A 25,868-nucleotide genomic window follows, 5' to 3' on the forward strand; every position below is an offset into this window, starting at 1 on the left:
TTTACTCCATAATTCCATCGCTTTTATTTGGTAGGGGCACAAATTTAACATTAAAAGCACCACAAAAATTCGAGAATAATCTTATAATCCGGAATAAAAAGTGGAGATACATTATGTAACATGCAATAAATATCATCGACGAGGTTTAAAATATGTGGTATAACTCTTAGCCAAATATATGATGGAGAGAAAATTTGAAACCTAAAAAACCAAAAAAAAACAATTTTTTTTTTTCAATTACAGAAACAAACTCCATGTAAGCCTCTTTAAATCCATTGTTTCAAGGTAGAATTTTTACGATATGAGTGAACACAACCTAACGTGATGCGAAGTGACAAATAGAGGTGTTTTTCCTGAGACTATTTAAAAAAAAGAGAAACCGTAAAAACACCTGTACAAGGAAAAGGATGATAAAGTCACTTGTTTTAGAGAACCCAAATATTTTTTCGCGCTCTCAACATGTGGCTATGTAGCCCAGTTGGGTTCCTCAACCAATGGGCACTTACGAGGCGAGGGTTCAAATCCCTCAGAAGCCTGAAGTTTTTCAAGCTTTTTTTCTCCACCTTTCCAAAATGTCATTTATCAAAATACAGTTCACCCGTGAGGATCTGTTTCTCGCACTTCACTTGTTTTAGGAAACACATTAAAGGAACTACGTCACAGCTTCAAATTCTTTATAAATTTTGCCTGCAGTTTTAACGTTTGTCATTTGCAATCCATATGATATCAATCTTCTGCCTTCTTAACCAACCTCGTTCATTCTCGATTTCATCCGGTATCATACCTCTTTGGTGTTTGTCATCCACAACTAACTATTATACTATCCTTTCAATAAACAAAATTTCTCAGCGAACCAAAAAGGAAAAAAAAAGGCAAATGCATCATGTAGGTCCTAGATCTATCATAATTATATTGGTACTCTCTATCAATACTAATGAGAAACTGAAATAAAATTCAAATGAAAGTGAAAAATCTAAGATACAGCCTGAATTCTGTTGATCTGATGATATCGATGGTCACACACAATTGACAGAAATCATCAAAGCTCCACCAAGGAGCCAAGGGCTTAAAGAAGAAGAAGACGATTACAAGGAAGTGCACACGGACTAGCCCGCCTTTTCCTTCCATTTTTATACTAACTTCTCTCCTATCTTCTCTCTCTTTCTTTTAAAGTTTAGACTTTATCTTACAATAATTTACCATAGTCCCTGGATCGACAAAAGAATATGCATTACCTGCTTACTCTTGATTACCAAAATACATTCATATTTTTTAACTTCAATCCTCCTAAATGCTTCCAACATCGTTAAATAGTTTTAATTTAGTGGGAAGTTTCTCGCCAAACAGCAGCGGGTCAGCTCTGAACTCGACCGTCTGAAGCGGCATTTGACCATAAGCTCGGACAAACTCGTTCAAACATTCTGATCGCTCCACGAAATGGCTCGGATCGGCCCACAATGATTCAGTCACACATTCCGGACAGCGGAAACGCTTTCTACGGGTTACCTATGCATGTGAGAATCTCAAATTAATCCGAAATTTCTAGCGAAATGGTTAGGTTGAAAAGAGTTAGAGTGTTATGACAAATAACTCTTAGTGCATAAAATAAACACTCTTCATTTGAGAGTCCTTTAAAAAAATATCAAAAATTAGCGCACTCATTTAAGGATGGAGATAAAAGAGAAGAATTAGGAAAACGAGCAGATAGAGGCCGAGACAAGAGACGCCCTGGAGCTAAACCAGCAGATAAGATGACAAAAAACATTTTTGACATGGTTGATCCAAGTAGTTTACAAGAAAAGTGTGACATAAGAATCTCACACTTCAGACAAAATAACCCCCCCCCCCCCCCCTTTTCAATGGTTAGGAGGCGGTAGTATCTCTGGTCGTCTTCGCCACGACGCATGATGTGTTTCAATGACTTTTCTTGTAACCAAAAACTCTCTTACCAGCTACGCGGTAGAGCATCTTTATTGTTGTCATTGTTTTGAATCCTTCAGAAAATAAAATGCTTCATTGTCCTAAGCCACGACAATGTGAACTCAAGATTCAGGATATTGAAATTAAAACTTACCTTAATCGGTGCCTTGCCAGTGTAGTTGGAGACCATGAAGTTCATGGCAATGTCTTCACAATTCATGTGTTGGTCAACCCAGTCTCGTATATAGACAGGCATCATGTAGGTGAATAGATGGCTAAAGTACTGCGTGATAAAAAGAATGGAATAAGATGATAATTATAATAACAACACTAATAGTAATAATAATAATGATGATGATAACCTGAACTGAACACTGACTCAATAGGACTTTCCAGGGCCAACACAGACAAATTGAGAAAAACATTGTAAATAAACCTGGAGTTTAAAAATCCCAATTGGCTGAAGGCAGACTAGTTGTCTATTTAGAAAGTGCCACCAAGGAGTTAAACGCGGGGCAACCGAGAACAATCCATTCAGTAGCAGGGAGAAGGGCTTGAACTCGGGACCACCAGATTACAAGTCCAGCGCCCTGACCACACTTCCACACTACTTCCACCAAGATGGAAATACCTTCATGGCTGACTAGCAAGTGACACGAGGTTTACACAAAACGCATAACGCCTTTTGAATTAGATCATGGATATATTAAAATTTGGCCTATTAGCATGGCTTAGAGGATGCAAACCAAGGAAATGAGTAAACATAATTGTTAATTTTCCTTTGTCTGTGTCCTCTAAGCCTAGCTTTGCAACAGAAATTATAATAGATCAGAGGCAGCAGCTAATATTTCCATCTTTTCATTTAGATCCGTTAAATAGAAAGCGTCAAAAGTCATAATTGAAGACCGTTTATTCGAGGAAAGATGAAAAGTTGAGACGCCTAAGGGATAAGTCCAACAACTCCTAATGAAAAAGAGCAAATAGAAGGCGCCGCACAGCGCCGCGTGGAACTCTTGACATCAATTTTTTTTTCACTGCTTCTCTTTTGTTTGACTCACGCAACGGAGTTCGTCGAAAAGAAGAGACTGCTCTTAGTCTAACCCGGCCGGGGCTCAACTGAATCTTTTTCGGTTCGAAGGCCGCCTATTCGCCATGTCAACGCGTCTCCCATGCAGCCTACAGTCTTAGGGACTTTTGTCTTATTTTTCCCTCAATAACGCTTTTCTACTATGGGAAAAAAGTAATTTCAGTTTTTTTTACAGTAAAGGTAACTTTTTTTTTTCAAAAGTCGGAAAGCGTCTCATAACATAACACACTATAGCTCTTTCAGTAAGTAACCAAATAAACCCCTTTTTCTCCCGTGAGCTCCCCTTTGTTAAACTAAATTTCAAAAAGCCCCGATGGTCTACAGAGACACACATTTCACTTTGTTACCTTATGATGAAAAGCACAGCCAGTGAGTACCATGGATACAGTGTTTGTCCATTCTGATTCATACTTGAACCGATTTGTGCCGTTTTGAGTGGTGTGAACACGACCAGGGAATCCCACAAGACGGTCAGGAAACTCTCTCCAAGTCTGAATAATGAAGCATAATGATTTGTTCATTCACCGGGGCATAAGGACTGCATACTGATTGTTTATTCACGAGGAAAAGAAGAGTGCTCGACCCTTTGACCCCGAAGAGTGACCAGCACCTAATTTCTCCCAACGCTGTCACTCATGAATCACAAATTCAAGGTCACGAGAGTAAAGGAAATAATCACCAACTAAAGAAGCCCTTAATGGTTGAGCAGATTCTCTTTGTCAGCTCCATTGGGGATGTATGGAAACAGTGCGGAGAATATCCCTATGACACGAATTCTTTTCTTTTTTTTTTTTGCGTTTTCTGGTTGATAGTTGTTTCTAACGACCTCAACGCCTAGCGAGTTCTCCATGACCATTTTTTGCGCATTGAGGGTACGATTTGGCAGCCAAAAAGTGTCCGAATTTTAGCGCGTGGCCAAAACGATCATGTTACATAACTGTGATGTAGCAAACTGTGAAGTGTAACGAAGTCTCCAGAAATGAATAGAACATTGATTTACCATAACGCTATTGCATAAGCTGAGCTAGAAACTTCTTCATATTCCGGAACATTCTATTGAGTTATTTAAAGGATATGGCATCATTAGCGTCTAGAATGTTCTTGCTTCTGAAAATAGTGTTTCAGAAATAAGTATGATGTAATCGGCTACTATAAATAAGTAAAGGGGTAAGTTTCTAAAGAAACTGTGGTGCTGCGTCGGTGGGAGAGTATAGCAGGTAATTTAGTGTAAACAACTGGGTTGAAAACGTAGCTCGAAACGTCAGCTTTTTTACCCTTTACGGTGGCTAATTTACGTTTTCAACCCAGTTGTTTACACTAAATTACCTGCTATACTATAAATAAGGTTCGAGATCGTAAGGTTTTCAGAAGTTTAAGACAAATAATAAAGTGTTTAAAAAGGAAAACAAGAATCGTCTCCTGGCTTCGTGACAGAAGACACGTTCGCAACTATGGTGGAGAAAGGAGAAATCAAGAAGAGAGAACGAACGTGTTGCGCGAGCGGAGCGCCAAATGATGTCAGCTAAAAGAATAATACACATACACAGGATATTTCTGAACACTTCTTTCCAAAGATGAAGGTATATGGCCAAAATGGACACGTTCCGATCGTCGACATCGAGGAGATTTTACTCTTCAATGTCGTCAGCCTTATGCTCCCTCCGCTTCGAAGACGGCTGTTACGAATACATGTCACTGATCAAATCAGGGGAAGATGGCCAATGAATTCAGCTAAAAAGGAAGATGATTACGGGGCCCGTTCCCACAACGGACACGATTGTTTCACATTCTTTTCCGCTGCCATTTTGCAAGCGAACAATGGTGAGCGGAACTAAGCATTTAGTAACGGGACATTTTTGTCCTAATCTCGAGAAACCGTCTTAGCTAGTACTCGTCGAAATCTTCGCTTGATGCATGCGGTCCTCTTTCAGGTTGAACCTTACTCGCAACTTCCATTTCTTCTTCACTACTTGGTTACGATGTATCACAACTTCCGGTGGAGCTTGCTGAAGGTATGTATACAACGCTATCGGGCATTATTTCAAGACTTAAACGCTAACTATTACGAGTTTTCAAAGTTTTTTACGTCATCACCCGCTAACTCTTTACCAGTCTACAGCCACTTTAAGACAAAATAAGAGTTCTTTTGGGCCCGAAAAAACCGAGTTTAAAGTTTTTTGAGATTTTTCTCCTATCGAATTGGTTTGTACATATGATAGGCTAAATTAATGCGCAAAAAAAATTCTTGTCATGGGCACTCTAAGTTGTGATGAGTTAAACGGTGTCAAAGTAGTAACTGATAATGTCAATAATTTACAGATGGATGCTTAACTTTTAGCTGCATTTACGCTATCAAGACTGCCCTAAGAACAACTTGGCATACAAATTTATTCGCTATTCACATTAGCAAGGACGATCTGTCACTAACGAGTCATAAGTAATACCCTTGAGGAAGGAAAAGAAAGAAGCTTGGGACCAAGGTTGACTAGTAATTATTGTAAAAGACGAAATAAAACAGCACCTTCCGATCACGATCACCATGACGGTTGGGGAATGCTACGGATACAACTTAGATATTCAAGAAATAAACTTTGTTGGAGATACTTACCTGAAAACCAAATTCCAGTTCATCCGGCGTCAGCATGAGAATGTCGTCATCGATGGCAAGAATCGCTTCTGTTTCAACCTCTTTGTATGGGAAAAACCTGACAAATCACAAATAAACGTACAAAGAAGTATATATCGTTTATAAACACATACGACAGACAGATCAATCCACGACAATATGGAGGTAATATTTGGAAATTGAGGTCTAAACGATTTAGATTATTAAGATTTCTTTACATTGTATGTACCTGTTGCTAAGTTTGTTTTCTTTCGTCTTGACGACTTTTACTGGTTTTGATAATTGAGGCCACTTGGCAGCTATAAGGAGGTAAACAACTATTAGACATGTAAAATCTCATAGTAAACCTGCCAAATCACAAAAGTAAATCGAATCTTAAAAGCAGGGGAAATCCATCAAACGGCTTTTAGTTCACTGTTTGCTCGTCGCATTGGAATTAAGAAGTTTGGTTTCTGTGGAAGGAGAAAACCCGAATGACCCACTTATAGCACTGGAGGAAAACCAACCAAAATATTAACCCACATGTGACATTAAGGGCCCGTCTCTTGAAAGTTTCGGTCACAATACGTACCCGAAGCCATATTTCAAAATCACCTAAGTAATAGCGGTGCGGGTTTTAGCTCCAAAACCAATATATTCTGTTTCAGTTCCTGCAACCTTTTTTTATTGAATTTCAATACTATTGATATCTGAATCTTGAATTTAAACACCGCCAAAAGAAAAGAAACAATAATGGCTTTCTCTCCCCAATCCTTTTGCTGATTTTAGTATCCCCGTTGCCGTCCGCTACACGAACAACAACCGTGGGAAGCGAATGCACTCGCTAGCGCGCTATCTCTGCTCCCCTGTACAGAGCCCAAAGGAAGAGGTGGAATATTACTCAACTCACCAGAGGGAGGAGCCTTTTTGACATTGTTCCAAACAACTACAATCTGAAAGCGGAAGGAGAAAGACTTAGAACTCCAGAAATCAATCGACTGATATTTTTTTTTCTCTCTTGGTCGTTCGCAGCCTTCTAAAGGAGCTACATTGCGTTATATGCCCCTTGATGAGTTTTGCCCAAGGTTTTACACTTCGTTATTTTATGTTTGTTTTAATCTTCTCCATCCTTAGCAATCCTTGTTCCTTTATCCTCCTCTGTGTTTTTCATCTTGTTAAGCTAACATTTTGCAGTCTCATCCAAGTTAAATTTAGTTGCCCTTCACAAAACATTATAAAAGCAGTTTCAGGAGACGAAGTTTTTTTGAGAGAACTCTGAATAAACGTTTTGAATAACCTACCTTTGTCAAACTGGGGGTGTCAGCGATTCTTGTGATAACTTTAAACATGGTATCTACTCTGTCATAACACAGCACCACTGCGGTAAATCCTTGATTTGTGTACGGGCGTAGCGGGAAAAACAGTGGAAGAAGAAAGGTTGCCTTTTGAAATCAAGGAATGTTTACAATTAATGATTACAACTGTAAGCATACTCTTTCTAGGTAGCCATTCTCTTTGTCTGAACCACAAAATAGGTCTTTATCTCACGGAGGTTCTCACTGAATCGTATTTTATGACAGCACAATTCCTAGTTTCATCGAAAAGTTCCGGATTTCAAGTTTTCATAACGCAACATAGTAGCCACTTGAAAAAAGTTGATTAAATACTTACCGTTTCCTTCCCTGAAGAAGTCTCAAAAGGGACATTCCAGTCCTAAAAGGCAAGAAAAGGAACAATAAATATCTACGTTTATTCAAATTGCCTTATGTAATGGCAAAACTTGGACACAAATTGCTCTCAAATGATAAAAAATTATCTTATTTGTGAAGCTCTATGAACAACCATTCACTTCAAAATACTGAATATCATATAAGTGCCACTGACTTCCATTGTATGGTAAGGAAGATATCCTCTTGACTAAAAATGGACAGCATTTTACTTTGTATGTAGTTCCAATTTCGAAGTCGCATACGTATGTAACCGTGTGCGGGGAAGGTCGGCTCGAGCGGTGATTGAAACGAACAAGTCGACATGCAGTTCATAATAATGTAGTATTTTAGTGCTATTAGCCTATTCTTTAGAACAATTACCTTTCAGCAAAAGAAAATCAAAAAGCTAGCTAATACATACTAATGAAACAGGTGCATAAATGATTATACGCGCATATGCGCAATTGAGACATGCATGGGTTTTATTCAAACGCACTTTCAAATTTATGCACGTTTTATGCACGTGTTTTGAGTAATGTAGTTTACCTCATACTGCCAAGCCGTGTAGCGGAACACTCTGTCATTCAGAATTTTCATAGTTGTAAGAGCAATCTTGCCCATGGAGCTAAAATACCTCTCCCAAAACCATTTCCCCTATCAAATTAAATAATAATAATAATAATAATAATTAAATAAAAATATATCAGATATCAATTGTACTTTTACAAACATGGCCTCATCCCATACACTAATAGAGACTAGATGGCAAGGCAGAAGAAACTTCAGACCATAAATTTATGAATTTGTGAGATATTGAAACAGGTTTTAAAGTGACTCTTGCACTAATTTATGATATTCACAGTTAGGAGATAACATTGAGATAAAAGGCAGTTTAATGAACAAACCAAGACTAAAATACCTATGACACTAAGAAAATTTTTCCTCTTGAATAGTTAAAATTCTATTTGCCTCACTTTTAATGTTGTTTTTAAGAGATGATCTCCCATTACTCAAGCATGTTTGCATTGTGATTTTTCCAATTTTTCCAATTTTTCCAATTGTCTTGCGTGCTCTAGTGTATACAGCAAACTGTCCCTTGTACAATGTACATTTGGCAGTACTTATTCATACTCTGCACATAAGTTGCTGAAAGACACAGAATCATAACTGCGGGGGAAATACTTTGGTCTCACCAATGAGCCATTTGGTAGGACAAATAAGTTGTTTTTCTCTATTGGATTTGTCTGGGAGTGAGAAATTAGGGGACTTCTTAACCCTCTGACCCCTAAGAGTGACTAGCATCTAATTTCTCTTGACATAATCACACATTAAGCTCAGAAATATAAAGAAAGTGATGATACACTAAAGAAGCTCTCAACAAATTCTCTTTGCAAGCATCTTATAAAATGTTTGGAGAACACTATGAAGAATATACACACTAATGTAAAATTCAGCCTCTGTAAATTGTTACAATAATACCTGTCTTCTCATGTCTTTAATTTGACTTGATGATATCTCTCTTAAAATGGCAGGGATGCGATTGATCTCTTTCTCCACCACATGAACTGCTCCCCTATGACAAAAAGCACAAAATTGGATCATGTACACTCCATCCTAGCTGTATACTGACACTGACAGTGAATTACACAATGATGCTACACTAAGCATTTTCTTGCCAAAATTAACCTCAAATAGAGTGATGACTAGTAAAATCTAAATCACACCGAAACACAGAGACCATTGCTGTAAAAAATTTTAGGAAGATTTTGAGATCAAAAGAGAAACTCAAACAATTGTGTAATGAAACAATAAGACATAAAAAGGAATTTCAAGTTGAGTACCAAGAGAGTTTGTGCTTTCAGCAGCACTAGCTTGCTTCATAAGCCCTTTATGAATAACATTGTGATCAATATTAAGTTGTTCATCTGCAGTGACCAATATTCTGAGCATGATCACCTGAATACAATTAAATTATTCATCGAAGTGGAAGTAGATGGCCACCACTTTCTCTGACACATTTGAACCCATTTTTTTGGTCATTTACTCTCAGCTAACTCAAAACATTTATTTTCTACTGTACTTGCTAATTACTCCCAAACTAACCAATCAACATGTGCAAAAAGCACTATTCCTCTATGTGGAATATACCAAATTACAATAAAAAGCAGAAGAAATAGTTACTTTTAATTACCTTTTCCAATCTAACACACTAGAGAAAGGTAAAATGTAGTCATCACTTATGACCACTGGAATGCAGCCCTGAAGAAAAGGAAAAGACCCAATATAAGAGGTGGCATAAACTATTCTCCTTTTCAGGTAATAACTGGTAAAATTCACCATCTGAAATAACCCTTATTACCACCTGAAATCATTAGGAATTCTTGAAAATTCAACAAGAAAATGTAAAAAAGGTTGCTCTTCTGGTTTTAAAATTTCTTTTACCTTTCCTGCTTAAAAGAAAGGAGAACACTGGGCATATAACCAAGACATATTTTCATGAGCAGGATGTGTAATTATTTTAGGGCAGTTCTCTCATGTTTATCTATATGATGACCTAACTTGCACAAAACACAAAGAAGAAAGTTTGCAAATAAAAAAAGCAATGGTAGTTAGCATATAAAATTACTAAAAATGTAGAGAAACTCTTGTTGCTGTCTTCTTCTTCACAGAACAAAACTGATTTTCTCCAGCCCCCCCCCCTCCACCTCTTCCTAACCCAATGTGTCAAAGAAAATACAATCCTGAATAAAGGAGATTTTGGCCAAAGATGTCTGATTATCAAAATTACCTTTTAAGTTAAGTATGCAAGCTTTTTTAACTGACTAAAGCATAATAAAACCTGCCTGAAAAGCTTTGGTCTTTATTTAGACATTAATTGCTCCAACACTTGATAATTTTTTCATGAAGAAAATTCAATATTCATTCATCATTACAGTGACAAAGCTTACCATCATCAAAGCATCCAGCAGAGTTGTTTGACCCAATCTGACCCCTCGAATAACCAGACAGAAGGTAGCATGCTAAAATAAGCAGTGTTAGGCAAAATATTAATTAAGAAGTTTACAAGAAATTAATTAACATACCTGTTTCTTTTCTATTCACAATAATATATATATTTGTTGACATGTTGAGTACATGGTTTGAACATCATTGGAGAGTTGGAGAGTAAGCTACATGTGGCTGGCTGGCTGGCTACTGATGATTATACAAGGTATAATATATATTATTATAGGGTAACCAATCAAGTCACCCACATACCAAACTGCGCTCACAAACTTGCCCATGAAGCTGAAAAGCCAAAGCTTAGAATTTTTCAGTGAAGTGAGAATCATTCTTGTATTGAGACACCATCAGAGAGTACTGGGCAATACTTTCATGCCACAATAAGAAATAATTGAGCCACAAGAAAATTCTACATGTTGGCAAAAAAACAGGATAGGAGATGATATCGGGCAGGACAGGAGAGAGACTAAAGGCAGCCATTTTGACTCAAAAGTCAAAGCTGAAGCTTTGTGTCTTGTTAGCAAGAATAATTTCATTTGCAAAAATAGTAAGTATTTAGGCAATAATTGAATAGTAGAATATGAAAGATTAAAGGCAACAGAAAAGTAATTTTAAGTATAGGCAAGTTGATGTAACCAGTTAAAGTGGGCAATTCAGCGTGGGCGACTTGGCTGGAATTAGACTATAACACCAACATGAGGTGAGAAAAATAATAAAAGCCAGATTCAAGAACTTCAGAAAATTCAAATTTTTTGATAAAAACTCACAACTGTTTATCGAACTGACTAATTTTCCACTGGCAAGAATATCACTCTCTCTATGCAAATACATGACTGTATATCAAAATTTTTTTCCCTTCCAAAGGACATTAAATAAGATAAATAAGACTGCAAAACATCAATGATTGAAAATACAATAAAACCACAAGAGGAACCAGTAAATGTATAAAGGGAGTAGGTTTCTCAAGAAACTATTATGCTGCATTAGTGGAGAGGTCAGGGGGGGAAGTCAATTCCAAGACAATTTTGTTTTAATTAACTGAGTTGACAATGTGAGAGCTTAGAGCTTCTAAAGCTAACATGACAAGAGTTAGCCCTTTGTAAGAGCAATTATGGAACTATTAGATTAGTAGAAGTGAAAACTCACTTGCAAAATTTCTGGATACTGATAAGTCTCTGAGCCTTTGCATCTCTTGTACACATTGTTAGGATCATCAGGGCAGCGTTTTAGGATCAAGAAGCCTGAATTATCTCTTTCAATCTCTTCCAGCTGCCTTCTGAAGAGATGGTTCATATTTGCTTGGGATGACAAAAACAACCAATCACTTGACCTGCAAAAGAAAATCATCCCAGTATATGAAAATTCCTCTAAATTTCAAATTACCATAACATTGACATGCAAATTCACTCTATGCTTTTGGCCAAGCAGAAAAGAGATGGTGAGTTGAATGTATTATAATTACCTTTATCTGTAACAGAGCCTGGGCAATAATGCATTGACCATGGAGTGATACCTTGGAGGGTAACCTCCTCTCCAGGATATTTTTTGGAAAAATAAAATGTAGGCCTTGATGTTGGTCTAATAAAAAGATAGTGCTAAACTTGTGCTTCCCTAGAGCCATTCTCGTGCACATACCACTGATCCACTGTAGATTAACCCTTAAACTCCCAAGAGCTGAGTTTCAATTCTCCCCTCTGGTTGCTACACAGTTTCTTGCAAATTAGTTACAAGTAGGTGTTACATCTTGTTGAAAAGTTCTGCCTAAAAAGTTTGAGTATTCTCATTACCTGTTTACTAAATAATGTATGGATATTATTCAGAAAAGTTGCATGTTGATCACTTCTGGGAGTTTAAGGGTTAATTCAGTCTGCTTCCTTAGAGCTAAGCTAATATGGCAATCATCCCATGAAAATTCTGTGTTATATCAATCAGTGTGTGAGTGAAGCACTGACATAAGTTAATAAATTGTGGCAATTCAGGCACCACAGTGCATCTCAAAGAGCTTGAGGTTGTGTATTATTCCTACATGCAAGGGGGAGCTGATGTTTGAAAAATTTTCTTTCTAAGATTACAACAGTGGCTAGCTCACCTTCAAACATAATATGATAATCAGTAAAGTGTGATAAAACAATGTCTGCCAAACTACTATTGTTACAGGTATTATCATAATAAATTATTATCATTGATTATTACTTTTTCATTTTTACTCTCTGAATCACTGACCTTTTCTGTGGCAGGACAACCTTTTTATTTGTGAGCGGATTAAACACAGGAATGCTAACATCATATCCTGTCCTGTAACTCCAAGTTGCAAAACCCCCTCCGGCCAAGATAGCTTTATCAGTTGCAACATCTAGCGTTGAATTGTACTCAGGTGCACCACCAGGCAGCATGTTAAATAACAAATGATTTTTTCCACCATCGCTCCAACTTAAAATGTTTTATCAAGAAAAGAAGAAGTCAGCCTTTTAAATCCAGATTGACAGATAAAAAAAATTGGCAATCCCTTGGATGTAATGTATCCAGCCCAGAAAGCAGCAATATTCTAGTTACATTTAAAGGGTTTCACAAATAACTGATAATATCTCACTCTGTTAGGGTCTGACCCTTTCTCTTTCCTTGCATCTTTAATGCTTTTGTCAGTAAAAATAATATGATCTGGTTTTATCTAACCTTAATTCACAAAAACAGATATATTGTGTCAACATTTAATTGAATTCTGCAGCAATTGCAGAATTCAATTAAATGTTGACACAATATATCTGTTTTTACTGTACTATTGGATCATTTTTTAGCCATAGTTGCAACTTACTTTTTCATTTTCCTCACCTATGCAGTATTCAAAAGCCCTCACTGCCCCCTTAAAGTGAAATGACTTAAACCTTTCCTATAAAAATGGTAGTTTCTGTTACAAGAGCAAATAAAGATTAACAAGGACAGATTGTCGGTTGACTTGCACGTGAAAATGTTACTAACATGCAGATTTCCTTGAAATTTCCTTGTCAAGTGGTAGTAACAATAACAAATATGGTCCTGGACATGAAGACCTTTCATATAAGTTTCTAAAATCAGTTTTTTGTTTTGTAAGTGATTGTTACTAATCTCCATCAGAACGTTCGAGTAAATCATGCTTTATGTACCGTAAACGACAATCAAACCTTACCTGGGTAACTCTGCAAGACTTCTGGCCGTCCATCTAAGATCGAGGCCTTTCTGATTTAAAGTATCAATTGAAGGAACTATAATGCAAGCCTTTCCGATATCGGGAGTATAGTATTTACTCTCCACAATAGTTGTCAGCAGTTCATAGAATTCTTGCGACATTGGTTTGTTTATTGTTTTTCCTTCCTCGTCCAAGAAGCGAGTGTCTGGATATACGTAGACGGATATCAGTTTGTTTTCGTTGACTTTACATCGAAAAATGTCAAAACAGTTGTGCATTAAACACTTTGAATCTCGTTCATCGGGAACCGGCGATCCAATCTTCAAACGAATTTCGGAAACATCACTGTCGACCAAAGGGGAATTAAAATTCACTTCAGTTTCGTCGTCACTGAAAAGAGGCGGCCACAGTTCCAAAGAGAAGATAAACAGTACGGAACAGAGAATGCCGACCAGAAGAACGCTTCTTGTATGCACTCTCATGTTGAAATTAAGGGTTAGAGTAGTTCACAGGAACCAAAGTAAATTCAATGGCCTTTGAGCATCGAAATTTTCAAAACACCGGATCATGCCTACGTGGCGGTTGCCCTCGTGTTTCCAAGGACTCCATGATAAACTGTTATATATGTAATCAACTTTTCTCTTCGTGTACTTCACGAATTACCTATTCCAGTCAAGTCTTTAAGAAACCAACATCACTTCCCCTTTTCACGCTTTAGCTGCGATAACCGAAAAAAAAGATGTCACACAGGTTGCATGGGGGGTTCTTACACAAATATATAAACCATGAACACATCGCCGCTGACCAAGATAGAATCTGGCTTCTACTCCCATGATTCTATTCGAGCGACAAACAGGAAAACAAACTATATTGTTGGCTCGCATTCGCTCTTGTTTCTTCGTGAGAAAATTTTCGCCTCGTCATTCGTAAATTTTTCCAAAATGTGGATCCAGCTCCTCGGATTTTCCTGTAAGTCTTTATTGGCATTTTAGTATCGTCATGAAAAAAAAATTCGCATCTATACTTATAACCCACGCACAATTTTTCCTTTCCTTCTCAGCAGAGTACTTATGTCGGTGGACGTTTTTACTTCAGTTTAACAAAGATTTAGAAATTCTTGGTCGCTCAAGAGCAACTTTGCTAAGAAAATTAACCTTCTTGTTTATTTTTTCGTTTGTTCTTAAGTTCTCGGGTTCGATTTTCATCAAGCGTGTTCGGCAGATGACTAGATGCGTATTTGTTTTCGGCACGAAAGGCCGGTATGATCGTTTGCCATTGGCTTGAGTATATGGGGTGATTTCTCGTTTAGCTGATCTCTTTGTCCTTCTATTGCTTTTAGGCCATATTTGTCGTGTGATATTTAGCTTCGTCATGCTTATGTCGGTGAAAAATAAAGATTCGCGAAATAGAATTCGGTTTTGTTTGGAAAATTTTATGCCTGTACATGTTAATTATTGTTCCTGATCACAACACTATCCCCAAGGCAGGTCGCGTCTTTGTTTCACGATGATTTTGGTTAAACTTTGAGCCTATTTCTAGTATGCGGTCGATGTTACAGTAACACGTCTATAATCTTCAGACGTTAACCTACAGTGGATCAGTGGTACATTCTTCACCAGTTTTATGTTTTACCTTTCCTTTGTAATTCTTTGGCGTAAGTGCTGCTAGGAAGAAGCTACTACATAATTTATAACTCTTGGCAGCTAATAGAAACAACGTTTGTTTGTGAGGTTGCAGCAGGCAGTAATCTCCATATTTTGAATACTATGAAAAATCAGAAAATGTAAAGATATCCAGTCAACCATGATCCCCAGAACAAAAACTTTTAGAGTGCGTTAGTTTTAATCCTTCCTCATTTTGTGCAGTTATTTTTGGTAAGGTCAGTAAGTCCACCTTGTCTTAGACCTGAAGGAAACCTGAAGCTTTTTATTATGATGGTGGCATTGCTTGTCAGCAGAGAAAGAACTGTTAAAAGTTTATTGTGGCTGGAATGATGAAACCAGTTTAGTGACAACTCATCAAAAATTTTTTTGCTCTACTGTGTCATGTGATGTTGATATTGCCCCAGAAGACTTTCATGGGGGTATAGTACAATTATTGTTGTAATTAGAAAAAGTGATAAACAGAATTAAGTAGCTTTGTAAGGCAGGGGTTGATGTTAGAATAATACCTAGAGTTATGATGCAAACAGATTTGTTGTTTGTTTTATTTACATTTTTTTTTCTTTGTAGTGAGTAATGTTTGCTCATTTCCCATCTTTTCTTAGGTCTTCTAAGTTTTCTTGAAGCAGAAAAGAACCCTTCTAATTTTCCAGAATGTAAAGTTATGAGCACTGTTGCCAGTCATTTAAAAGGAGATATAAAGATAGTCCTGCAAAAAGATGCTGTTTGCCAACGAAACATACATTGTACAGGTACAATGTAAATATCTAAGCTACAATAATACAGTCACACTTTGCTAATTTAGGTTATAATACATTGACACATCTGCGTTTGTTTCTTGTTGGCTTTGTTCCTCTTGTGGTTGTTAAGGGCAAAATATAATAGATTTGATTTGTTACTCTTTCATCAAATAGTTTGAAAAACTTAGAATTCATTTGTCAGGTGTTTTGGAACAAATTTTAAGTTAATCATAAAATACTGGAACTCTGCATCATGTCTATTGTACGGTTTGAAGTATTTTCAACTATCAGTTGTGGAAAGCTGGTTTCAGTAGTTTTTGGTCTCAGTTGCTGACTACCAGCAGTTCACTACAAACAACTTATTCATGCAATAAACTCAACAAAGGAACAAAACAGAAGTGTGTCATTTTATAACAATTGTTTCAGACCAATAAACTCAAGTTTAAAGAAAACTTCCACTGTTGGAAGAAATTTTTGTTAACCCTTTAACTCCCAAGATCTGATTGTCAATTATACCCTCTAGCTGCTACATATTTCCTTATAAATTAGTTGCAAAATTTTGTGTCAGATCAAGAAAGCAACTTCTACCTGATAAGTCTGAGTATTCTCATTACAGTTTTGCTTGATAATATATATTGTAGTGAGAAGTAACATGTAAGGCATGTCTGGGAGTTAAAGGGTTAAGTTATCAAAATTGATCTTTGAAATAGAAGTTTGTTTGTAAGAGTGGGAATGAAGTATTTACTGTGATAAAAATTGATCAAAAGATTTGTCAGATATTTTAAAATAGGAATTGGTGGGGGACCATCAGGTTGGATGGAATGACAAGTTATGACTACCACTATTATCTGCTTGGTTCCCTTAGGACTATTTTGAACAATAGTGTTATTACTGATGATAATAATGACAACTGTGTTATGTCATGTAAACCCAAGGCACCTTTGGGGATATTTAAACATCATTATTGCTTGTACTTGTTTCTAGTTTTTATACACATCCATTCTTGTTTCCAATTTGTTTCTATAAAATCTGTGAAATATAAGACACTGTCATGAATTTATCAGCAACTATTTTCATCATTGGAGGCCCCCTAGAAGACTGAACTCACCCTTCCCATAAATTATTCTATTTCTTAGACATCTTGAGGTGTGAGGTATAGGGATAAATGTGGGTGGATTAAAGCTCACCAAGGTGATGGTTAACTAATGTTATTTTGTTGCTTATATTCCTACCAATACCACAGGAGTGAACTGCACTTGGTCAGGTGGGGGTTCCCTTGAAGTTGATTTACAACACTGTAAAGATCCTGTCTACTATCATCTTTTCCTAAATGTTCCAAGCAAGGGCATAAGAAACAAAGGTGTTCAACTGAAGCAGGGTAAAAAGTTCAGGGTTTATAATGATCCTAAAAAGGGAGAAGTTTACCTACATGTGAAAACACTGTCACGAAAAGATAATGTCATAACAACCAAGGTAAGTTTATGTCTCTAGTGAGCTCCATACTCTAATTAAGCAGAGAGTTAACTTATGAATATGAGTTGCTTCTTTAGGGAAAAGTTTTATCATTATTTCCTCTTTGTTGCATTTTTTCAAGTACAGCAGTATATGTGTACCATTTTTTTCAGACTGGCCCCTTTGAACTCTGTATTTATACAAGGCAAGCATTTAGTGAGGGCCCTGTTTTTATCTGCAGAGAACAATTTTCTTTAACTTTTTTTGGTTGATATTTTATCACTATCCTCATAGATCAAGGGTTGGTTGGTTAAGTCAACTTGTTTTTTCCCTTCATGTGGTGGTAACAAACTGTTTCTGGGTCAAAGAGTGGTCCTCAATTGAATTTTAAATTTTAACCTTTTAGCTTCCAAAATCTGATTGTTAATTCTCCCCCCTAGGTGCAATACATTTCCTTACAAATTAGTTATAAGAATTAGGTGTCAGATCATGGTAAAAACTTCCACCTGATAAATTTGAGTATTCTCATAACCTTGTAGTTCGACAATAAATATATGAACATTACAAGGAGAGGGTATATGTTAATCACTTGTAGGAGTTAAAGTGTTAAACACCATTGACATTTATTTCTAAATTCGCAATTTTGCGTCAGTGTCTAGATGAGGTGGACATTTGATGGGGGGTGCAGGGGTTTTTGTGAGAAAATAAACTATTTTGCAATACTTTCCATACCCCAATGACAAAGAACAAAAAATCATTTATGACACAACACTGATGTTACTGATTCAGCAGCAGTGAATTTTCTTGGTAGAAAAATTTAAAACTTATTGGATAAATTGGTACAGCTAGCCTTACAATTAACTTCCTTTCTGCCCCAGGTTGTTTGGGAAGTTTGTCCTCCTATAGTGAGTTGCTATCCATATCCTATAGTGGACAAGGAATTTTGTGTGAAAATGCAAAGCTGCCCAGGTACTAGTATTTATTTTGTGTGGCTTGTATAGCGGTTTTTGTGATAGTGTAGTTTGATTGTCTGGGTGAGTGTAGTCCTGAGAAGGACTGTTGTCGGTAGTGGTGACTGACGTTTCAACAACCTGAGCGGAAGTCATCATCAGAGTCAGGTGAAAGGTTGTTGTCAGTCGAATGTACTTAGTCCAGTTAGTGGTTTTTGTAAGGTTCAAACTGTAGAGTTGATTTTAAAAGAGTGATTTGGCTTTTCACGACCTGTTTAATCTTCATTGACCTTTGTTTTAGATTAACATATGATTTTTCTGATAAACAGAAGGCAAATAGATATGATCCAATTATATGAAAATGGTAATTTGGGAAATTTTAAATCGAGCATAACTATTGAACCACAAGATATATAATTATCAAGCTAAAACTAACCTCCATAAATTGCTATTGATATGTGTTATGGCTTTTTTTTTTTTCTTTTTAAACCCGTAGCTCCAGAGTATTGCAACTAACAGTAACCATAATTGATATAGAGTGGTGAAAGTTGTTGGAGGAAAACATAGAAACAAAAGATAAACTCGAGTAAAACAGTCAGCTTTTTGCTTTAAATGTGATTACTACAAAGGTAGAAGTGATAGAATGATGTGATTCAAAAAGGAAGTAATGCACTCAGAGACTGACAAAAGCTCCATAACTTAAAACCCTAAGACCTGCCTCTAATTTTGTCTCAAAGTAGAACTACTGGTAGTGCATGATTCACTAAGATTATGAGATTAAAGAAAAGATCACCAATCTAAGAAGCTTTGATTGTTACAAAAATTTCCTAGTCAGCACTAAAAGAAATGTGTAAAGAATAGTATGGGAATTATGGATGCTGATGGTAGGGTGAAATGGAGCTGAAAAATACTGAGTACTGTAAAAATAAATCTTAATTTCATTTATATTTCTTAGGATTCAATACAAGTACAACTCATTACAAGCCATGTGGTACTGCACCTGAACCAACAGGTTTGTCACTATAGTAGTTTCCATTTCTTTTCAATGTGACAGTTTCAAAACCACCAAATGGTACGTAATTACAGTACAGCACAGAGGTTTTTGGCCCTCGTTGCACACAAAAAGCGTGTTAAAAAAAGCGTGTGTGCACCTGAATTTTTTTCAAATGCACTCAAAAAAAACTTTGCACAAAAGAAGCTCATTAGTGCGTATGAAGCAGTCTTTTGTTCTACCCTTTGTTTCACTTTGAATGGTGTGTTAGATTTATAAAAAAGGAGGAATTTCGATGTTGGTGAAGTTACGTGGTTTTGTCCCAAAGTGTCTGGCATCAGTTCATTTTTTAAACAGCTTGCCTACATTGTGAAGAAAAAGGAAAAAGGTTTTGAACTGCTGATAACCTCTTAAGAAAGTGAACAAGATCAGGAAATATCAAGTTTAATAAAGTTGTTGTCGTAAAAGTTTACAGCTAGCGGGTAGCAGCAAGATTTGAATCATTTGCATTCATTCATCTGTAAAGTTATATGAAATTATATGCAGTTTCCTGGAACAGGAGAAATTTTCCTAATGTTTTACCAGGATGATTTTAGCTTCATAGGATAAGTGAAGAAAATCATTTTCCATTCTGTTGTTTGTGATTAACATCAAGCTTAAAAAGCTTATCTGTTTACAAGTGGGCAAGACCACCACTACTGTTTGAACAATTTGATTTGTTCTATTTACTTGAATCTTAAGTGTGAATATAAAAGTATGACCTGGCAAAACGGTTTTTGTATTATCTGAGATGTTGAGTGATTCATTACCAACAAAATTGAACAGCTCTTTATCAACACAGTGCTGTTACTCAACTCTTATCAATTACACTTAAGTAAACATCTGTTAAAATTGTCATAATGATCATCATCACATAATGTTAAGCATACATAAAAAGTATGAACAAACGAAGCATGTATGTACATAACCTGAATTTGGAACTAATTTAGATAGGTCTTAAGCATAATTGGGTCATGTGGTGAAAATTCACCCTTTTTGGCTTGTTTACACTAATTTAATTAACCTTTTCTGCCTTATTGTTGTATTCAGTGTTTTGGGAGTATTGTCTTACAAATATTCATTTTTAAACTTATAGTGTGACTGCTACAGGCAGGTTGCTCAAAATCTGTCTCTGTTTTAAAGCAAATATTGAGTAAGATAGTTATTTACTCCATATTTCAAGATGGTATAATTGATAAACTTGTAGAAAATTAAAAATAGTGAAAAGCTATTTTTGAAGAAAATGAGTGAATTACCTAAAGAGCTGAGCGACTCAAATTAAACTCAGTTCTACCTTAATGGACAGTGTTGGCAGAGCAGCAGAATCAGCAAAGACAAACCACAGCAGTGCAGCAATGTCACAACTGAAGGTTTTGATTACACCTTGCTGTCAAAATCATTAGTTGCCTTTAGTATTTTAGGGTGTAGTAACCATCCACCTCCCTAGGACATGTTTCAAAGACTTGCATAGCAGCAACAATTGGCCATCCTATCTCCCCCTTAGTGAAACAGCAATACGTGAGGATAATGTGACGAAATACTGTTGGAAGTATGCAGGCATAAATTAGCAGGCTATAATAATGGTTATAATAAAGTTCAGATATAACACATAGTGTCATTGGTTGAAAGAGCAAGCTCTATGAGAGTCACGAGGGGGCGCAAGTGACCTCAACTGTTAAGTACTTTTTGGAAATGCTAGGATATTGTCCTAGCATTCCTAACATTACGAGCTGCATGAGAGTGTCAAAATCCATGCGTATGTTAGAAATTTCACTAGACCTAAAGTACGCCAGATGAGGGCGAGTAAATATGAGAAGATAAATGAATTAATGTCTGATATCAAAATGTCATCAGCTAATGTTTTTGTTTCACACGTAATCAATAGTGCCTTTATTCCTCGGCCAGTTCCTTTGTGTTACATTGTAGATTATAAAGAAAAATATATCCACACGATTTATTTGCCCTCATCTGCTTACTTTAGGTCTAGTGACATTTCTGTGACATACGCGCGGATTTTGACACTCTCACGCAGCTCGGAATGTTAGGAATGCTAGGATAATATCCTAGCATTTCTAAAAAGTACTTACAGTTGAGGCCGCTTGTGTCCCCTCATGTAGAGCATAGAACTGAGCTAAAGCTGTCACGCCATCTGCCAAATTGTACTATGTCCGACCTTTTCTGGGACTTCTTTCTAGCTTTCTTTCATTAATTGAAAGTGAAATTTCGGAACAAGCAAGCAAAGGTTTGCAAAAATACCAGGCACAGTAATTTATGTTACTGTAACATTAGCAGAGACAAAAATCCTCAAAGATAAAACAAAATAGACAGTCCTAGTTTTAACAGTTTTCACACTCAGTTAGATTGCAAGTTAACATACGGTGATTAAATCAAACACAGCTAACACTTGTATAGTATATAAAGTTTCATTTTCAAAAACAAAACAGAAAAAAAAACAGGAATGATGAAAAATATAACCTGGCATAACTGTTAAAATTCATACTAATCATGATGGTGTCAGAACGACTGCGATCATGCTGAGGTCTATCACGGCTAGCTCATCATGGCGATCTTCAGTCATTGCTGTGGAGCAAGCCTCAGGAACTAAATCGACAACCCTTCAAGTGGAAAAATAAAAGCTTGCTCTGATTACCTTTCCGATGCGTTGAGTGGAAGGCCACATCAGTCACTGCAGCTGAGTTTTACAGCGCTGTCATTCCATTCATGTCCTAGTGAATTTGGCTGTTGTTCATTCATAATACACTTGCCTTGAACAGTTTGTTTTCTACTTTTCATGTGAAATAACTTGCGTATTTTTGTGAGCCACAATTGGGCTGAATTTCACTGAACATTCCACTTTTGAATTCTGTATCAGAAACTAAAAAACTTCAGGTGAAAGTGTTAAATTCAACATTGTAAACTATTGCAGAATATGAACTTTGATGATTTTTGAACTTTGATGGTTTGACATTTTTGACAGCTTTAGTCTTATACAGCCAATCAGATTATTTGAACCATTCTAACAGGGTATCTGATTGGCTTATTGTAGTATGCGTTATGAGAGTATAGAGCATGCTGACGACACTGTTGTTCACTTTGGAAATGAAGTTTGTTTTGAAAATTAAAAGTAATTCTTGGGGAACTTAATGGATTCTTTATTATAAAACAACTAGAGAAACCTTGACTGTGCTCTGTTCTATTGTAAAGCACTTACGAAGCACGACTACGTCTCGTGTTTCCCCCTACACTTCTTTCATGCTCTAGCCACTTCCTGCGTGCTTTACAGCAGAACAGAGCACAGTCAAGACTTCTCTATTTGTTAAATAAGAGGGGAACATAACCATGTGTACATGAACTAATCCCAATGAGCGTGCTACTAATGATCTAATAATAATATTAATATGTGCATTTCAGGTTGTAAGTTATTTTCATGGCTTTCAAACATGTAACTTCTTGGTTTATGTAAGAGTATTGAATTTTTTTTAATTTTAAACTTAACTCATTGTTGTAGATTATAATCTCAAGCATGTGGATTATCCTGATCATTTCCACTCAAAGGGAATCTTTCCAACACAATCTATCCAGGCTTTTATACAACCCTACATGCAAAATCTCCAAAGTTTTCAAATCCTGTTTTCACACAAGATAATCTACATAAGCTGAAACATGATATATTAGCTTGGTTCAGTAAGAGTTTTGATGCATTTTAATTTCTTAATAATATTTTTTTTTTGCAATGAATTTTTTTTTATTTAGCTATTTTTATGCATTTTCTAACAGAGATACCTTTTGGAATTGTTGACTTAACTATTATACCTAGTTATAATTATACTCTAGGTATCTACTAGCTCTCCATGTTGTAGCCATAGGTTTTTCACACTCTGCTATCAATTGCTGTAGACAATATTTAAACACTTATTTATGTGGTTATTTGACCAATCATAGGAAAGCAGGCAACCAATTCAAGACTGACAAACTCCCCTCTCTAATGTGCTCAGGATTTCAAGAATTGACATCAGATCTGAAACCATACTCTAAATCTTCAATGCAAAAATTCATGCAAAGTGAATAGACCTCAAAGTTTATGAACAACTTATAACACAATATTTTCAGAAAAGAATACATAAATCACTACTTTCAAGTTAGTTTTCAGTTGGCAGTATGTTTTTTTATTTAGTGTGTAACTGTAAAATGTGTCTGTTCTGGGCTCATGAAAAAAAAGACATGTCTATTATATGCATATTAAATAAGTGCATTGGGAAGTAACAGATTTTGTAGACCAGAAGAAAATATGGCCATGGAAATTTTATTACATGGTAACAAAAGTAGACCTTGGATGTGCTTGAGTAGATAATTTTTTCTCTGTGGGATATTCAATATGGGCTGATTAGATTTTTAAATTTTTAAATGTCATGCAGGTCATCCCTCAGGTCCTCACTCTGAAACGAGGAAAAGATATTCAACAGGTTAGGGAGGTTTTGCTCTAAGCTGCTCTTAGTGTTTGCCAAGAATTGGATGTTGGATAGGATAATATTAAATATAATCTGCATTCAATGCACTTTTAATTTTTGGCCCTCATGTCTAGCAAAGGCCCATGTCCTCCTCCTTTTTTGCAACATTAATTTGTAGTAACATACTTAATGTATCGGTAAAAGTAAGGTATCTGATGAGTATGCATTCCACACACTACTTTCCCAATTACTGTGGTGAAAAGTGTCCAAAGTGGACTTTGAGTGTGCTTTGTTGCTTCTCTCCTTTGCCAGTGAGAGGATTGCTGCTTGGTAGTTATATTCATTTAACTCATTGAGAATTTAAGTTATAATTTTTTGTTCAGAGATGCCTAGTGGAATTGTGAACTAAACTATTACAATTATGATTGTCATATTATCATTAGTAGTAGTGCTTTGTACAAATCTACTATCTCTCCATAACACATGCATCAATTGTAGTTATATATGCACTGGCAATTATATCCATTTAATATACCACATTGTAGCTATATGTTTTCCACACTCTACTATCAATTGCTGTAGATGACATTTAAACATTTAATATGTGGTAATTTGACTAATCATAGGAAAACAGTTCACCAATTCAAGACTGACATACTCCCCGCTCTAATGTGTTCAGAATTTCAAGATGTCATTTAACATCAGATCTGAAACCACACTCTTTAATTTTCAACACAAAAATTCATGCAAATTGAATAGACATTAAAGTTTATGTACCACTTGTAATGCAGTATTTTCAGAAAAGATCACATAAACCACTACTTTCAAGTTAGTTTTCAGTTGGCAGTATATTTTTTATTTTTTAATGTGTAACTGTAAAATGTGTCTGTTCTGGGCTCATGAAAAAAAAGGCAAGTCTATGCATATTAAATATGTGCAGTGGGAAGTAACATATTTTGTAGGCCAGAAAAAAATATGGTCATAGAAATTTTATTACATGGTAACAAAAGTAGACCTTGGATGTGCTTGAGTAGATAATTTTTTCTCTGTCAGATATTCAGTATGGGTTGATAAGATTTTTTAATTTTTAAATGTCATGCAGATCATCCCACAGGTCCCCACTCTGAACCGAGGAAAAGATATTCAACAGGTTAGGGAGGTTTTGCTCTCAGCTGCTCTTAGCTTGTGCCAAGAATTGGATGTTGGATAGGATAATATTAAATACAGTCTGCATTCAATGCATTTTTAATTTTCGGCCCTCGTGTCTAGCAAAGGCTCATGTCCTGCTCTTTTTTTTTTTGCAAACATTAATTTGAAGGCACATACGTAATATATCAATAAAAGTAACGTATCTGATGAGAATGCATTCCACGCACTGTTTTCCCAATTACTGTGGTGAAAAGTGTCCAAAGCGGACTTTGAGTGTGCTTTGTTGCTTCCCTCCTTGCCAGTGAGAGGATTGCTGCTTGGTAGTTATATTAATTTAACTCATTGAGAATTTAAGTGGTTATAATGACATTTAAACATTTAATATGTGGTAATTTGACTAATCATGGGAAAGCTGTTCACCAATTTAAGACTGACATACTCCCCTCACTAACGTGTTCAAGCTTTCATGGATTGACATTAGATCTGAAACCACACTGTTAATTTTCAACACAAAAATTCATGCAAAGTGAATAGACCTTAAAGTTTATAAACCACTTGTAAAGCAATATTTTCAGAAAAGATCACATTAATCACTACTTTCAACTTAGTTTCCAGTTGGCAGTATTATTATTTTTTAATGTGTAAAATGTGTCTGTTCTGAGCTTATGAAAAAAAGGCATGTCTATACGTATTAAATAAGTGCAGAGGTAACAGATTTTGTAGACCAGAAAAAAATATGGCCATGAAAATTTTATTGCATGGTAACAAAAGTAGAACTTGGATGTGCTTGAGTAGATAATTTTTTCTCTGTCAGATATTTAATATGGGTTGATAGGATTTTTTAATTTTTAAATGTCATGCAGGTCATCCCACAGGTCCTCACTCTGAACCGAGGAAAAAATATTCAACAGGTTAGAGAGGTTTTGCTCTAAGCTGCTCTTAGCATGTGCC

General features: G+C 36.1%; 2 protein-coding genes and 1 long non-coding RNA gene across 19 annotated transcripts in view; 2 read left to right on the plus strand and 1 right to left on the minus strand.

Moving 5' to 3' along the window:
• Positions 1-14,349, minus strand: LOC113666284 (exostosin-2). Its single transcript, XM_027182051.2, has 15 exons — positions 13,488-14,349; positions 12,548-12,754; positions 11,471-11,654; positions 10,270-10,341; positions 9,513-9,580; positions 8,801-8,894; positions 7,868-7,975; positions 7,284-7,325; positions 6,914-7,054; positions 6,523-6,565; positions 5,863-5,932; positions 5,616-5,712; positions 3,355-3,498; positions 2,075-2,203; positions 1-1,506 (listed from the first exon to the last, which is right to left on the minus strand). Exons 1-15 carry the CDS (start codon positions 13,967-13,969, stop codon positions 1,288-1,290), a joined length of 2,100 nt encoding a protein of 699 aa, XP_027037852.2. The 5' UTR covers positions 13,970-14,349; the 3' UTR covers positions 1-1,287.
• LOC149049707 (uncharacterized) lies at positions 4,292-6,913 on the plus strand. 4 transcript variants are annotated; one of them, XR_016183278.1, is made up of 4 exons: positions 4,429-4,828; positions 4,939-5,019; positions 5,327-5,798; positions 6,402-6,913. It is a non-coding gene; the product is annotated as an uncharacterized LOC149049707 (long non-coding RNA). The 4 variants fall into 4 exon arrangements; XR_016183276.1 differs by having other exon boundaries at positions 4,600-4,828; positions 5,346-5,798; XR_016183279.1 differs by lacking the exon at positions 6,402-6,913 and having other exon boundaries at positions 4,292-4,828; positions 5,327-6,033.
• Positions 14,336-25,868, plus strand: part of LOC113675789 (uncharacterized) — a 16,654-nt gene continuing 5,121 nt past the window's right edge. For 2 of the 14 annotated variants that reach the window (XM_089195048.1, XM_089195051.1), the window contains exons 1-8: positions 14,336-14,456; positions 15,754-15,900; positions 17,132-17,361; positions 18,219-18,309; positions 19,246-19,302; positions 23,736-23,783; positions 24,871-24,918; positions 25,781-25,828. In XM_089195048.1, coding sequence (XP_089051174.1) covers positions 14,429-14,456; positions 15,754-15,900; positions 17,132-17,361; positions 18,219-18,309; positions 19,246-19,302; positions 23,736-23,783; positions 24,871-24,918; positions 25,781-25,828 — 697 coding nt within the window. In that variant the 5' untranslated portion in view covers positions 14,336-14,428. The remainder of the gene's footprint in view (positions 14,457-15,753; positions 15,901-17,131; positions 17,362-18,218; positions 18,310-19,245; positions 19,303-23,735; positions 23,784-24,870; positions 24,919-25,780; positions 25,829-25,868) is intronic. The other 12 variants (XM_089195050.1, XM_089195056.1, XM_089195049.1 and 9 more) reach the window with 6 other exon arrangements.

The sequence above is a fragment of the Pocillopora damicornis genome, chromosome 2 (genome assembly GCF_964200805.1).
Source record: "Pocillopora damicornis chromosome 2, jaPocDami1.2, whole genome shotgun sequence".
In the NCBI taxonomy this organism is placed as follows: Eukaryota; Metazoa; Cnidaria; class Anthozoa; order Scleractinia; family Pocilloporidae; genus Pocillopora; species Pocillopora damicornis.

Coding starts and splice junctions, on each gene's coding strand:
- LOC113666284 (XM_027182051.2), bottom strand. CDS start 13,969: ATGAGAGTGCATACAAGAAGCGTTCTTCTGGTCGGCATTCTCTGTTCC. Junction 7,326..7,867: donor ACACGGCTTGGCAGTATGAG/GTAAACTACATT, acceptor CTTGCCTTTTAG/GACTGGAATGTCCCTTTTGA. Junction 1,507..2,074: donor CTGGCAAGGCACCGATTAAG/GTAAGTTTTAAT, acceptor TCACATGCATAG/GTAACCCGTAGAAAGCGTTT.